The 14,484-nt window shown below is 51.3% G+C and overlaps 1 protein-coding gene and 1 long non-coding RNA gene across 3 annotated transcripts in view; both read left to right on the forward strand.

The window, feature by feature from the left end:
* The first annotated feature begins 7,250 nt into the window (after positions 1-7,250).
* The window catches only part of PPP2R2B (protein phosphatase 2 regulatory subunit Bbeta), a 58,805-nt gene continuing 51,571 nt past the window's right edge, over positions 7,251-14,484 (forward strand). The window contains exons 1-2 of the mRNA XM_066197335.1: positions 7,251-7,407; positions 7,541-7,618. Coding sequence (XP_066053432.1) covers positions 7,398-7,407; positions 7,541-7,618 — 88 coding nt within the window. The 5' untranslated portion in view covers positions 7,251-7,397. The remainder of the gene's footprint in view (positions 7,408-7,540; positions 7,619-14,484) is intronic.
* LOC136297434 (uncharacterized) lies at positions 7,629-14,404 on the forward strand. 2 transcript variants are annotated; one of them, XR_010723160.1, is made up of 3 exons: positions 7,629-8,948; positions 9,743-10,166; positions 14,083-14,404. It is a non-coding gene; the product is annotated as an uncharacterized lncRNA (long non-coding RNA). The 2 variants fall into 2 exon arrangements; XR_010723161.1 differs by lacking the exon at positions 14,083-14,404 and adding an exon at positions 10,782-11,146.

Here is a 14,484-nt window from a genome sequence, read left to right on the forward strand (position 1 = left end):
AGTTTACTGACACTCTCTGTAAGGTACAGCAGCCACTTTATTTTTTAAGCATTCACATCCAGTGCACCTTTCTGTGCTTGTTTTTGATACTGACATCCCTGTGACATACAACCTTATTCCTTGTTGGAAGCACACAGCCCTGAAAGAACAAAATAAGGGAGTAACAGTGCAGCAAGATCTGGACTGGGTGCAGCCCAGAGTGTTCACCAGGGCATCTGTATGTTCACTGAACATTTTCTCAGATCTACGCTTTGGAAACGCCTACTAACTTCACTTCTTTACTTTAAATTAACAAAATTATGGTACTGAAGCAGAAAAGGGAGGAATCATAAGTAAGATGTTGGAAAAGGGAGAATTACTGGGAACTGTCATGGGACTCTGTGAGTTACCCCACCAGTACATCCAGCTCCTTCTCTCCAGCTAACCAAAACAAAATCCTCATTTCCCATCTCAGAACTGAAACAAGATCCAGCAACAAAACAGATGAAGCAGCAAATGTTTACGATTCCCAACTGTGCTTCTGAAAGGAACAGATCAAGCCTTCAGCCTCAAATAAAGCCACAGCAGTAAATCTTTTTGAGCCCCAAAACTTACTCTTCAGAGTACAAATAGACCTTCAGATGCAGCAGCCACAAATCAGGTTCCCACATCACAGGTTCCCAAGGAAACTTCCTTGCACAGCAATTTGGAGCCAAGTTTGTTTTTGAAAATACGTCAATACATACAAGCTCTGAGGAAGGTGAGGAGATATTCCTTGAAGTTAAGCTAGCCTGAGTAACAATTACAAGGATTTGCACCTTTACAAATTGTAGCCGGGGTATGGAAATGATAAATCTTTTACTGTTTCAAGCTGCAAAGTCACAAAATTATTAAAATCATTTACTTTTCCTCGGGCCAGATTTACTATTGCCTCGCTAACATCACGCTCAGTCGGACCCTGGTTCCACCAGCAGCGCGGCAGCAGCTCCGCTCCGCAGCGCTCCGGGGGCTCGTCGGTCTCAGCGGGAATTTTACAGCTGCAGGGCGATCCCGGCCCCAGCCCGGAGTCCGCAGCACACCCGCACATGGCCGAGCACGCCTCAGTCCCAGCAGAGGAACGCAAACCAAGGCAGAAGGGAGGAATGCAGCTCTGTGCGTGGCTCGCACCGGCACCGCGGGCGGGATGCGCTCTGAGGGAGCGGTGCAGCCTCGGCCCGAGGATGGGCGGCGGTCGCACCGGCAGAGTCACCCCTGATGGGGACAGCCGAAACCCTGGGAGGGGACGGCTGCCTCCAAGGCTTCACAATTTCCCTCACCGCCTCTGCACTGCCCGAGCACTGCTCCGCCGAGGAGCTGGGGCTGTGCGGTGGCACACACAGGGTGACACAGCCCGGAGGGACATCACCCTGAGCTTTGGTCCCGGAGGAGCTAAGGATGGCCCTGAACTCCCCCGCAGCCACAACGGCGTGCGGGAAGGACGAGGGGAGGCGCCCTGAGTTTCACCATCAGTGCACAGGGCGTCTCCTACGGAGCTGTGGGTGTCTTCTGCGGCTCTCCTCTCCTGGCTCGCCGCAGCCAGGTCCCCGGCAGCGCGTCCCCCAGCCCGGGCACGCTGCCCCCGGCGAACGCCGCGGTCCGGAGCCGCCGCCGGCAGCGAGCCACCTCCCCCCGGCCCCCCGCCCAGCCCCGCCACGGGGCCAGCGGAGCAGAGCCCGCTCCGCGGAGCATCGCCGGGGACGCGCCTACCTGGGGGAGCGGAGCAGCCGCCGGCCCGGGCGGCACCGGCCCGCGGGAGGAGAGCAGCCGGGGCGGCGGGGCCGAGGAACCGGAGCGGCCCCGCCCGCGGGGTCTCGGCCGGGCCCCGGTGGCGGCGGGAGGAGCCTGCGGCACCGCCAGCGACACTGGCGTGGGGCCGCGGACACGCCGCCGCTCCCCCGGGGCCGCCGCGCCGCCGGGAAGGTGTCCCTGTCCCCGCCCTGCGGCGACGAGCGACATCCCCCGATAACCCCGCCGCCCGAAGAAGCCCCGCCGCCCCTCGCTGCGGGGCTAACCTTTCTCTTCCACAAGCCTCGTGCCCTGCCCTTTGTTTTTGGGAGGGAGATGCGGGCTCTGCCTTCAGCGCCCGGGGGCAAACAGCCCCCCACACCCCCGCCTCGGGGGACATCTCACCGAGGGGGGCCCGTCCGAGCCTCGGTCACTCTGCTCTTGGTGAGGCCGAGAGCGGGGTCACGCTGCCTGCCCTGCCCGTTCGCATTCCCTCTGAAAGCATCCCATAAGAAGAGAGACACCACATTTCCCACCCCATTGTCCATACTCTTCGGACACTGGCTTTTCTCCTCATCCCTGAGTGCCAGGAGGGGCTCAGACTCCCAGGGCTCTAAGGAAGAGCAGTCCTTGCCCCAGGGCAGATAGAAGTCAGAGCAGTTACCAGATTTTAACCATATTCATGTGTTACCTAGAGAAGAACCAATAAGCTGAAACACAGCTGGGGCTCCCCTAAACCATCTAAACCAATTCAGATCGTCTGAAATACACACCCACGGACTGCAGAGGGAGAAAGAGGCTGGATTCCGGCAGACCTGGGTTGGGCCAGGGGATATCTGCCCTCGACACCCAGCTCTGAGGTGAGGACACGTGCAAGGGCTCTGCGGGCAGGTGAGCTCTGTGTGGGGACAGCAGCTCCCGTCCTGGAGACAACCTGCACAGCCCCACAGCAAGGATGGGATCCAGCAGTTACCACACGGAAATCAAGGAACAAACTGGTTTAAAGTAAACCATCTGTGGTGGGTGGGATAAGGTATTAATGCTGCAGGGAATTGTTAGGGATTTGTCTACAGCTCCAGCATCAGGAGATGCCCAAGATTTCCTTCCCAGCCCAAGACCAAACTGCCTTTCAGAGGATCCACCTGTGGCCTTCTGCACCTCCAAAGCAGCTTTTCCTGAATAGATTAAAATTTGCTGATTGAGAATCCTTTCTATCTGACTTTTCACATGAGTGATTTACATGAAGCTTGAAAATACTTACCTTTAGTCATTAGAATTATTTTCTAAATGCTATTTTTCAGCTTTTATTTCCAACAAAAGTTACAATCCAGGACAAATCCAGTGAAATCAGCAGAATCAGTAGCGGAAATATTACAAAAGTAGTAGTCCAGAGTTGTTCTCTGCAGAATGGGTCATCTGGAGAGTTTCAGGATCTTGTATGTTGGCAGAAACAAAATATTAAAGCCTAATTACTGAGTAGGCCAAAGAAACAGCAAATGAGAGGACAGAAGGCAGCTCTTCTGCAACAGCTCCTGTGAAACAGCCAACTCTGTTCCCCACTGGGCAATGGGAAAACACTGTTCTGCCTGGTGCAGCGGAGGGATTAATTTTCCATGGGAAACAAAGAGCCTCGTGTCCCAGAGCTAGGGTTTTGGTCTGCAATGAAAAGAGGGCATACTTAGAGAAAAAAAAAAAAGCAGTAAAACATTTCTCCCAGTTTTCTCAAGAAGCTGAGCTTTTCTACTGTGTCATCTCAGAAGCAGGAGACATGTCCCGAGCCGGGGAATTTTTTCACTCCTACTAGAAAAAGAAACCCAGGGAAGTGAAGTGGGCTCTCTAAGTCCCCTGTCATGCGCAACAGCCACCACCAGCGCTCCTGGCTTGAGAAATGGGAGCGCCCCGGTGCCTTCTAATGGATCTCTGGTGCCTTCTAATGGAGAAGAGGCACGGCTTATCCCTCTCCTCCTGCCACCAACCCATACACTCCTCCAGCACATAAACCCCACCTCTGCCCCGATCTGGGCACGCTGGACAAACCCCTGGGGTCTGCAAAGGTCAGAGGGGGCAAAGCTCCTAGCGGCTGCCACTGAATTAAAAAACAATTTTTAAAAGTTTTATCCACTTTTACCAATTTAATTATTCAGCTAACTCTACTTTCGGTTCAACTATCAAACTGATTTTTGTCAATGACTCACAAAAACAGAGAAATCTTGCTATACTTGTTCTACATATTTTCTGGAACCATAAGGTTAAAGAAGCGAAATCATACTGAGCAGCTGTAACTCAGCTGTGATCTTCCAGCAAACATTAACGTTATGGTATGCCTGTGATGTATTAGATTTCAATACCCATCGCTGGCATCCCCTGTGATTAAAGTGGGCTCACCTTCACACACTGCCCAGAGCTCCGACTGAATGAGAACGGTGTGGTGTGCTTGGCAGGTGGCTGCCAGTCCCAACGTGTAGGTATTGACATACATACTTAATCGAGGTTAAAACTCACTGCAGGCTGTGCAGAGGTGCGGGGCACCCAGGTCTCCCCTCCTGTAGCAGGGGCTCTCCCATGATCAGGGATCAAGCGTTTTCTGGATGGGCAAATCTGCCCCTGGTGCCTTACCCCATCCCTGTTTCCCTGGCCCCCGATGCAGCACAGATGATGGCACCTGCACGCACTCTGATATACGCTGTGAGGTGGCTGCTTCTGAAGATACCTTGGACATCCTTTTCATAATGCAAACCAGTGTCCCAGCACCTGCATTTTTGAATACACCAATCCCAGCAAGATTTCTGCAGAGTCTAAGCTCCAGTTCAGAGAACACACTGAGGAATGTCTTTTCCTGGCTGCAGGATGTGAAGCACTAGGATTCCTCAGCTAGGGGTCACTAGAATTTAAGGCAGGACAGGACTTCAGAATCTAAAGGGACTCCAGAGGGAAGACATGCTCTATAGAGAAACCACTGGATAAAAGCTTTTACATATTAATGTTAGCATTAACTGCAGCTTCATATTCCTTCTCCAATACTGCTCGTGGTAAGTGAATGCACGGGCAGCGCAGAGTCCTTGCCCCAGTCTCTGTACCATATGGTCAGACGAGGCTCTCCACATTCCCTCCTGTGCCAACGGGTTTCCCTTCACTGCAGCCTTCCTTTCACTGCTTCACACATTCCCTTCCTCCAGTTCTACTTACATCTGGAATAAGGAGAGTCTTTTTTTTGACATGGATGGATACAAAAGGAAATCCACCTCACTTCACTTAAGTGTTTTCCTTCTTTTGCAATGATGAAAACCAGCATTCACTGGTGATAATATTCATTGTTTTACTTTTAAAAACACATTCTATAATCTTCACATTGCAAAAAAACAAGTAGGGGGAAAATCATTATATGTAAACGAAGTTAAGTTTTAAGTAAGTTTCTACTGAAATGAATGCTTTATGCATAGTTTTGTGCACACAAATCGACAGTGAGTGTGACAGCTCTCCTCCAGCCAGCTGGGTTGTTAACAGTGACCAACAACTTCTCTCTGTGTCTGTTTTCATTGCAGTGAAATGGAACTCATTAGTTAACACTGCTTCATGGGCACACAAGGTGTCAATAGGTGGCTGGGATGTAAAAGTGTTCCTCCCACTCCTTTTCACTTGTATGAATCATAATCTCTCCCACTGGGACAGGATCCCTGTGTACATCATCTACTCCATCAGCATTCCAGGCCTGTCGTGTGCACCTCAGACAGATGCTCTTCCCCAGCATTTGGACTTGTTCACTCCCAGGGCTGGATTCAGTACAGATAAAACCAATCAATATCCACGTGCAGCCTTTCCCCAGGCATATTTGATTTTTAAAAGAGTTCTTCAAATTCTTAGAATGAAAAGGCTTTTAGTTTGCACACTGGCAAGAGAGAGACCAAGCCGGCAGGCAAAATTTTCCTATACATCAATATCATAGACATGTACTTCATTAGTGAATTTCCATCCTTAAAGCAAGAACTGGTGTGCTGAGAGAAAGAACTCCGAAAATTACAGGTGAGGTCGGTATGGTCCAGAGAGAAATTTCACAAATTAAGCGAAGCAATAAACCTTAAAAACCTCAACAAATTTCTTTAAATCACCCATCTCCAACATTTGAAAGGAGGGCTCAGTAACTACAGGGTTTTTCTCAGCCTGGTGCCTGCGACAGTGCAGTGTTTGTGCTCTGGAAGTCGAGCGGTACCAAGGGGAAAGAAACCCTGTCTGCTACGGTCAGCACTTGCAGTGCAAAGCAGGAATTACCATCCCTGGTGTCAGAGTGAGAACCACAGTGGTGAGGACAGGAACAAATCCTGTCAGAGACTGTTGGGCAAAAAATATATTGAACAGCAATGTTTATGAGAGTGAAGATCTGAGACAGAACCCTGCAAACTGCCCAGATGTTAGACTCACTGTCACTTTTACCAAAGCTTCTGCCCAAGCTGCAGGAAGCACCACAGAACCTCTGGAAAATGGCCATCTCCCCACTGCCTAAATGTGGCATTTAATCCTCACCCTCCCCGTTTCATACCCTTAAAGCCCCACCTTTCCTTTGTATTTGCCTGGAATAATCCAATAAATCTCACTCTTGACTTAGTACCTATTGTGTATTCCAGATGATCATGCTACTTTTGATATATACTTGTGTTAATATACAAAAACCTAAATAAAATCAGACAGAAATCTCACAAAGACATCCAGTTAGGCTACAGCATAGTCCATATAGCTTGGTCATATCCCCTACTGGACATTATCTCCCAACCCCATGCTTTCCTTTTCTTTTGTAGAGAAGTGACAAGTCTGAGTCTCCATGGCATGACCCCAGACTGAGCCCAGAATCACACCTGCCCACTGTGAAATGCCTACATTTTCTGTTACATGTTTCACCTGTGTGTAAATCAGGTGAGATGAAATTGACTGTTCCTTGGGGCTCCATTTTCCTACTTCCTTCATGCCTGGAAATTCTTCGAGATAAAATGTGTACTAGAATGAAAGGAAGCAAGTTGTCCTTTGAGGCAGTGGATTTTTTTGTGGAACAGTGAAAACTCTGTTACAGAAAGGGAAATTCTGCTGAGCTGTCAAGAAAACAAGGAGCATTGGTAGATGAAATCCTAATTTCTCTCAGAGAGTCTTAACACAGAGTACTGCTGCAGCAGCAAACACAGTTGAAAGCACTACAGCTTAATAATACGCCTTTCAATAGAAATGTCTGTAATAATCTTTTAAAGCAGCTATAAGGCACTTGTGACTACAGGCAGATTTTGAGGAAAGTGTCATAATGTATTGTAAAGCAGTTCTGCTGCTTGGGTTCATTGCCAGCAGTTCACAGCTACACTGACCACAAATGTGAAAAAAAAAAATTCTTGTGGTAGTAGGAATAGTTCTTTTTTTCCTGTTTCCCTCCCTCTTTAACCGTGCTGGAAATGACTGGGATCATTAGTATTCTGATGGAGGGAGGCTGTGACAAAGACCATGACTACAGGGCCTCCTGACTTGTGTGCTGCTGCCAGAGATGTGGAGGGGCCTGACTCCGAAGGCTCTGCTTCCCGAGAGCCCTGCCATGGCACGGGGAGAACAGAGGGGTGATTCATCCCAGCACAGGCACGATGCTCGGGGCCCGGCAGGGCTAGATTTGCACTTTGCTCGGAGCTATGACACCAGGTGAGCAGATATTTATCTTCCTGCAGAGATGGCACCTTGTGTGTGCATGTGTGTGCATGTATGCTCGTTTTAAAAAGGACAAGCTATGCACCAATGTGACTGTATCTTCTTTCTGAATGTGTTTTCCTGGCAGGATTTGGAAGCCTCATGCAGGATGTGCTGTGGTGCTTCAGTCAAGTAAAAGGAACTATAGATACTGGGGTGACAGAATGTAAGTTTATTTTTCCTTTGGTTGCTGTGACCAAAAATAACTTGTCATATATATCTTGCCTAGCTGGTGTGCAGGCAGGTCATTTGTGTGCTGCTGGGAGCTGCTGGTACAGCTCCTTGGTTTCTGCCCTCATTATGGACTTGTGCATCTGAAAGAGATGGGCCTCTTAAATTAGCTATTGATCCAAGAATTCATTTGAAGGCATTATAGCTTAATCATATCAATAGCCTTTGAAATAGATTTTCTTTTGGTTTTCAGCTGTTATTTACAGAGTTTTTCAGGGAATTATGAGACAGCTTCTCTCACTATAACCTTCACTGGAATCAATTCTGGAACTGAGATGGGCTATTAGACACACTTTTCTATTTTGTTGTGGTCTATGAAGTGTGAGGACTTCTTTAAAAGCACAGTCTTGTGAGGCTAAGAGGACTGAGTCAGCCCAGGCCTCTGAGAGCAGAGCTCTGACTTCTAGTGGGAATGCAGCTCTGCCTGGAGCAGTGTCACCTGTCCTTTTTCAGTGACAGTTCTGTTACGCTGCTTCTGCAGAAGAGGATTTCAGTCTGTAATCTCCAGAGACTACAGTGGGGCACAACACTCAGAAATGTGGTATTACAGATGCCTCGCCTTTATCAGAAGTTTATCCAAAACTTGTTACTATTATGCTAGTCTTTGCAGCACATTTTTGACCTTCAGAACTCTTGATAACATCCAAGCATCCTGAACTTGCACAATGTCATTTCTTTAGTGATTCGGAAGGATACAGTTGTGTATGGTCAGGTCAGAAGAGATGTTACTATTATTACAATGCTCTGCATCTTTGAATGTAGTAGAGCCTACCTCCTTCAGCAGAATGGACTGCCATTCTGGCTTTCAAATGATACTTCAAATGTTGCCATATTAATTCTGCATTAACTTTGTGATAATTGTGTGCTCTTATCCACACAGAATGCACAAACAGATCCACATAAACCACCTCATTTTGTTCTTTCCTTGTTCGTTGCTTTAACCTGGAGAATGGTGTCACAGTCCACGGTAGTCGTCCCGATGAAACCAGAAGTGTAATGGATCCTTTAACTAAAGCAACTGTGGGGATGAATGAGCTCCCTTGTGCATAGATGGGAGCTCTGGGACATCTTTCAGCTGCTCAAACAGTGATTTCAGTGTTAAATGTGAAGTGCATGATGTTGCTGACTGCCATTGTCATATCACAGTGCTTTGAACCACATTTCAGTACTGCCAAAAGGAAACAGGTTTTAGAGACCTTGCCTTACTCTGATACACTGATTACTAGGAGTCTACTCTAGAGAACGGATCAGCACGAAGGCAAGAGGTGAAATCTCCCGGAGGCGGGCGCGGTGCGGGGCTGGCTCGCTCGGCTCCGGGGTGCGGCAGTGCCGGGACACGCGTCCGTCCCTCCGGCCCCCCGGTCCCGGGACGCGCTCCCGGTGCGGCGCGCCCTGCGCGGCCCCGGCGGCGGCCGGCGGCGACTGCGGCGGAGCGGGGCGGGCTGGGGCGGCCCGGGCCCGGGGCTCTGCGGCTCCCTGCCGGGGGTGTGTTCGCGGGCGGGACGGCCTTAGTCAGCGCTCCGGGCCGCGCCGCAACCGATGCGGCGGCGGCGGGGCCGGGCCGGGCGGGCCGGGGCGCTCCGCTCCGCTCGGCTCCGCTCCGCTCGGCAGCAGCCCGGGGACCGGCCCTCCGCGCGGGCTCGGCGTGCCGCTGGCCCCGCCGGGATCGGTCGGTGTCCTAGCCCGGTCCGGCGCGGAAGATGAAATGCTTCTCGCGGTACCTCCCGTACCTGTTCCGGCCGCACGGCGCGCTCCGCTCCGCCAGCTGCCACGCGGAAGGTACGCGGGGCGCGGGAGGGGCCGCCGGGGAACGCCGAGCCGCGGGAGCTGCGGGGGTGATGCTGCACCGCTCCAGGCGCGTGTAGTTTGTAGATGCGCCCTTAAATGTACCCGGATATTCCCGAGGAAATGGAACAAATCCTGCGGGCTCGGCCCGCCTCCGGTCTCCCGACCCCTCTCCCGCCGCCAGCAGAGTGTTTCCAGGTCTTGGGGAAACAGCTCTGCAGCATTTGGGGGAAAAGGAAATGTTCTCAGCAGTGTTTCAACTTTGCATTTCCAGGGCAGGAATGCAAAGTAGCGGGACTGTGTTTGCCGGGACTTCCGTGAGACTCTCGCAGCGGAGAGCCCATTCCTGCGGATTCATCCCCGTGTGACGCGGTGTGAGAGCTGTCGGACGGGTCTGCGGGCCACCCGCAGGCACCAAACAGCTCCGCGGGATTTACATCCCCGGCACTGCTGCTCGCCGTGCGCAACCACAGCGGTTTTCCTCATTTGCTCTAAACAAAATCAGTTAATGAGGAAAAGCATCATCCTGACACCCAGTTTTCTGCAGACCCATCAGTCTGTGCGCACGCCGGTATTGCCAACCTGACCTAAGGGGAAAATCCAGGCGAATCCAGGAGGGATGTCTGGTTGCCGAGGATGTGGAGTGGAAGGGGCGAGCAAGGAGCACTTGGCAGCAGACAATGACAGTCCAGGCTAAGGTATTACAGCGACTCGGGTTGCCGTAGTTCAATCCAAGCAGACAGTATAGAGATTTGTTTTAAAGTTTCTCTGAAGTTCTAAGCAGATCAAATTATCCAAATAGAAATCTGACTCTGAAGTTCTTTCTTTGAGAATTTTCCTGAAGATTTCTTTTGTTTTTATGTTGACTTTGTCCAGAGGTACAGTCCCTTAACATATCCTGAACAAGTAATTTCTGGATTATTGTACAGGAACAAGTAACTTAGTGGAGGAGCACACCTGTGTGCTCTTTTAAGGGAGGTCATATGACAGAACTGAGGAAAAAAAAAAAAAGAGTTAAAGAAAAAATGTCACACTGGTGTGCTATGCATTTTTCTCCGCAGCAAACAGTATAGAAAGAATGAAATTTGAACAGCACTCTTTCTTAGACCACGATTAGATACATATGATAAACTTGGGGTAAAACTGAGGTCTGGAGAGTTTAAACGACCCTGTTCCACCCCAACTCATTAGCAAAACCAAAAAGAGAAGTCAGGTAGGAGCTGCCTCCTGCCTGAAAAGGCAGTTTAATAAAGAGCTTTGAAAAGCCCACTGGGGTAAATATTATGTTTTTGGCAATGAATGTTTCTTTCAAGGGCTCTGAAGAACGGCTGGCACGGCGCTGAGGCTCCGCCCGGGCTGCAGCTGCCGAGACACAGAGCAGGGACTGTCTGCAGCGAGGGTGAGCACTGGCCCGTGGTGCAGCCTCCCTCCGCCCTGGCCCTGGGGACACAAAGTCCTTGTGCTCGACCTCCAGCACCCCCCGAGAGAGGGCACAGCCTGCAGAGCTGTCCCGAGGGGCGCCAGGACGAGCGGTGCCTGTTGACTTGTTGCCAGCGCAGTGCCCACTGCCGGGAGCCCGCGGCAAGCCCGGCCAGAGCTCGGCTGGCAGAGGGAGCTCGGCCGCTCGTGGGGAGCTCTCCGCCCGCTAGCAGTCCAGGTCTGGCCTGCAGCAGTTGAAACAGAAGGGGAATTTACATTTGATTTTCAGAGATTACATGGGATTCCAAATTATACACTGAATGTCAAGAGAGCAGCACAGGCGAATTCTGATCCCTGCTTCTTGATAAGTCACAGCAACTCTTCCATCATCTTTTGAGCAGCACCTGTGTCTTTTCCTGTTTGAAAGTTCTGATAATTTCTGGGATATTTGTGTTATAGTACCCTGGCTCACAAATGCTCCAAAGAGCGGAACGATGCCTGTGTTTCATTAGCCCTGAGGTAAATCTCTGTTTGGTTTCTCTGCAGCCTTTTACAATTTTCTGGTTTTCCACATCTCTCAGTTTGTGTCTAGGCTCCGAACCAGCATTTTAGGAGGTTCCAGTGGAGGTGACATGAAGGCCAGGATGTTCAGTCGTTTATGTCAGAGCTGATACTAAAGCTTAGCTCAAAGGTGCCCTTAAGCTAGACAGTTAGCTTTGTAGGGGTCTTTCAGATGAAAGCTCAGCCAGAGGCACCTTAAAACCAAGCTCTTCACCTTAAGGACACCTCTAGGCTAAGCTTTTGGCCTTTGAAATATTTTTGAGTGATGCATGTAAAAAGTAATAATTATTTCCTCATACGCTCCAGACAGCAGATTCCTCCATGGGTAACCACAGACAGTGTGGTCAGGTTTCCGTGGGATCAGCAGGACAGGCCAATTAACATGAAGGAAGATCTGCTTGGGAACGGTTTAAAATGTGCCTTAAAGATCCTGGTCCCTGGCGCCAGCTTGGAAGTGGGATGGAGCAGTGAAGGGAGCAGCAGGCTGGGGGCTGACAGGCTCCAAACCTCTGTCCACATGCAGGACAGCCCTCACACAAAATCGTCCACCTGGAGTGAACCTAAAATAGTCAATTTTATGATTTGAAGACTTTGCGTTTGTTTTTATGATGACTGTTGCCCTTACCACCAGCTCGTCAACTTTGTTCTTGGTGTATTCACCACAAGCGGGTTTATTTTCCTGGTGAAATATTTTCCAGTGGTTCCAACCCGAGTTATTCAGGCACCAGCAGCTGCAAGCTCCATGGAAGTCCTTATGACTCTGGAGGGAAGTCCACGGAAATTAAGTTTACAGCAGTCCTAATTCAAGTTGGAGTCTTGAAAGTTTTGATTAAATGCAGTTGAAATGGTAGCTCTCAATCAGCTCTGCCAGGATAGATCACGAGAGTTGCTCGTGGTTTGCTTAAGTAAATCCTTGAGGGCGTTGTGTGTGGTCTGTGCCAAAGCTTTGTCTCCAGGCCTCGAAGCTGCAGATTTTATTTTTAAGAAACAAATGAGATATTACTTGTTTGCAGGAGACAAACTCCCCCTGTGGGGAGATGTCCCTGCTGGACAGGGCAGGGACTCAAAGCTCCGCTCAAAGACACACCTGGAACAACCCGAACAACCCGCTTCCGGCCGCCGCGCCGGCCCCGCCCCGCCGGCCCCGCCCCGCCGGCCCCGCCCCGCCGGCCCCGCCCCGCCGGCCCCGCCCCGCCGGCCCCGCCCCGCCGGCCCCGCCCCGCCGGCCCCGCCCCGCCGGCCCCGCCCCGCCGGCCCCGCCCCGCCGGCCCCGCCCCGCCGGCCCCGCCCCGCCGGCCCCGCCCCGCCGGCCCCGCCCCGTGGGTGCGCTCCTGCCGGCTGCCGGGCGGGGGCGGTCCCGGTGCCGATCGCGGTCCCGGTGCCGATCGCGGTCCCGGTGCCGGTGAGCGCCCCGGTCCCGCGGCGGACACCGACAGTCTCGGCGGGCGGGGTCCCACGGGCAGGCCCCCCCAGGCCGGAGGCGGTGTCCCGGTGCACGGCGGCTGCCGGGAGCTCCGGCCGCGCTGCTCCGTCCTTTCGCCGCTCCCCGCGGGGTCTGACCCCCCGCATCTGACACCGCTGCGGGGATGCTCGGACCGGCCCCGCCGCCGCCCGCCCGACCGGCGCTGAGCCGCGAGACGAGCGCTCGTCTTTAATAACATAAAATGTCGCGGAGGGATTTTTGTATCAAAAATACTTTTAGTTGTGAATGCGCCATCCTGGCGTTGGAGGATTTTGGAAATTATTTTTCTTCTCCCCCAGTCTGTGCCGGGATGCTGCTCCCCACACTTCTCCCTCTGATCCCGTTCCTGTGTGACCATCGGCCTCTACAGGCTTCTTGGAGCTCAGACTTCCTGCAATTTTCCATGTCGAACGGCTCCAACAAAATGTATAAGCCGAATTATTGCCCATTTTCAAGATATCTCTGGAGATATTTCCATTCTGTGACTGCATTTTCCTCACTACAGATGGGTTCAGCTGTAGCTTCCCAGCGTTCCCCTGTTGTCTATATTTAGTCAGTGCTTAAATCAGCACAAAGGTGCCTTCTGTCATCCCTCCCACTCGGAAGGGACCTGATGGAGGTTGCAGGGAAATGCTTCAGAGTGAGAGGGAAGAGCAGCTGGCGGGGGCTGAGCTTCAGAGCAGATCTCGGGCTGTGACTGCCTTTAAATGGAGTTATTTTAATGCACTTGTGGGGAAGGCAGGATGGTGAGTGCAGTGTGGCCAGGATGACCTACCAATGAGAAGAAACAGGGAAATCGTCTCTGTTGTCCCTGCACAGGTAGCTTTGTCCATCAGTGGAATAGCTGGAACCGTTCTCCTGCCCAGGGCCAGAGCCCACGGTGCCTATTTTCCCCAGCACCATGGGCTGCATTTGACACAGCCACAGGCACAGCCCAGTGTCTCTGATCAGACCCAGAGATGTGTTCAGCTGCTGTCCTGGCTCAGTAGACCAGATGGGAAATACCCAATGACAGCCTGCAGCCCCTTGGGTTTTGGGTGCCATGTCTACCAAATCCACCCAGGAATGTCACAGGTCACACGAAGGGTCACAGGGCCACACAGGGGACTCAATGGAAACATTAAAAAAACCTTATAGTTTGAGATTTAACCCTTTTTTTTTTTTTTCTGCAGGCAGTTTTGCAAAACAAGGTCACCAAAAAGGTCTCCAAAATTTCTTGAATATGTCGTTGTGGTGGATCTGTGCAGGTGTACTTGCTGCACATGAGATGCTGCCCTTACTGTGAACTCCTCGTGTTACACCAGTCACCCAACAAACCATGTTTGATACTACACTCTAAATAATTTTCTGACATGGATTATAAAAGAAAACCAGGCTGTCAGAGGCTGATTTGGCTATATTTGGGAAATAAACACACTCTCAGCTTTGTAAAGCCATATGGTGGATTTATTCACAATCAGCAGTTCCTTTCAAATGCAAGTTCATGTCATTTAGTAATACATTTTCCAGTATACAGCTCAGCACTCTGTTTTCTGTGTTTCCTCTTGCAGCGTGTGATCTGGGAGCGGTCAGCT

This window comes from Chamaea fasciata, unplaced genomic scaffold (genome assembly GCF_029207755.1).
Source record: "Chamaea fasciata isolate MVZ Bird 193981 ecotype frontalis unplaced genomic scaffold, bChaFas1.0.hap1 SCAF_15, whole genome shotgun sequence".
In the NCBI taxonomy this organism is placed as follows: Eukaryota; Metazoa; Chordata; class Aves; order Passeriformes; family Sylviidae; genus Chamaea; species Chamaea fasciata.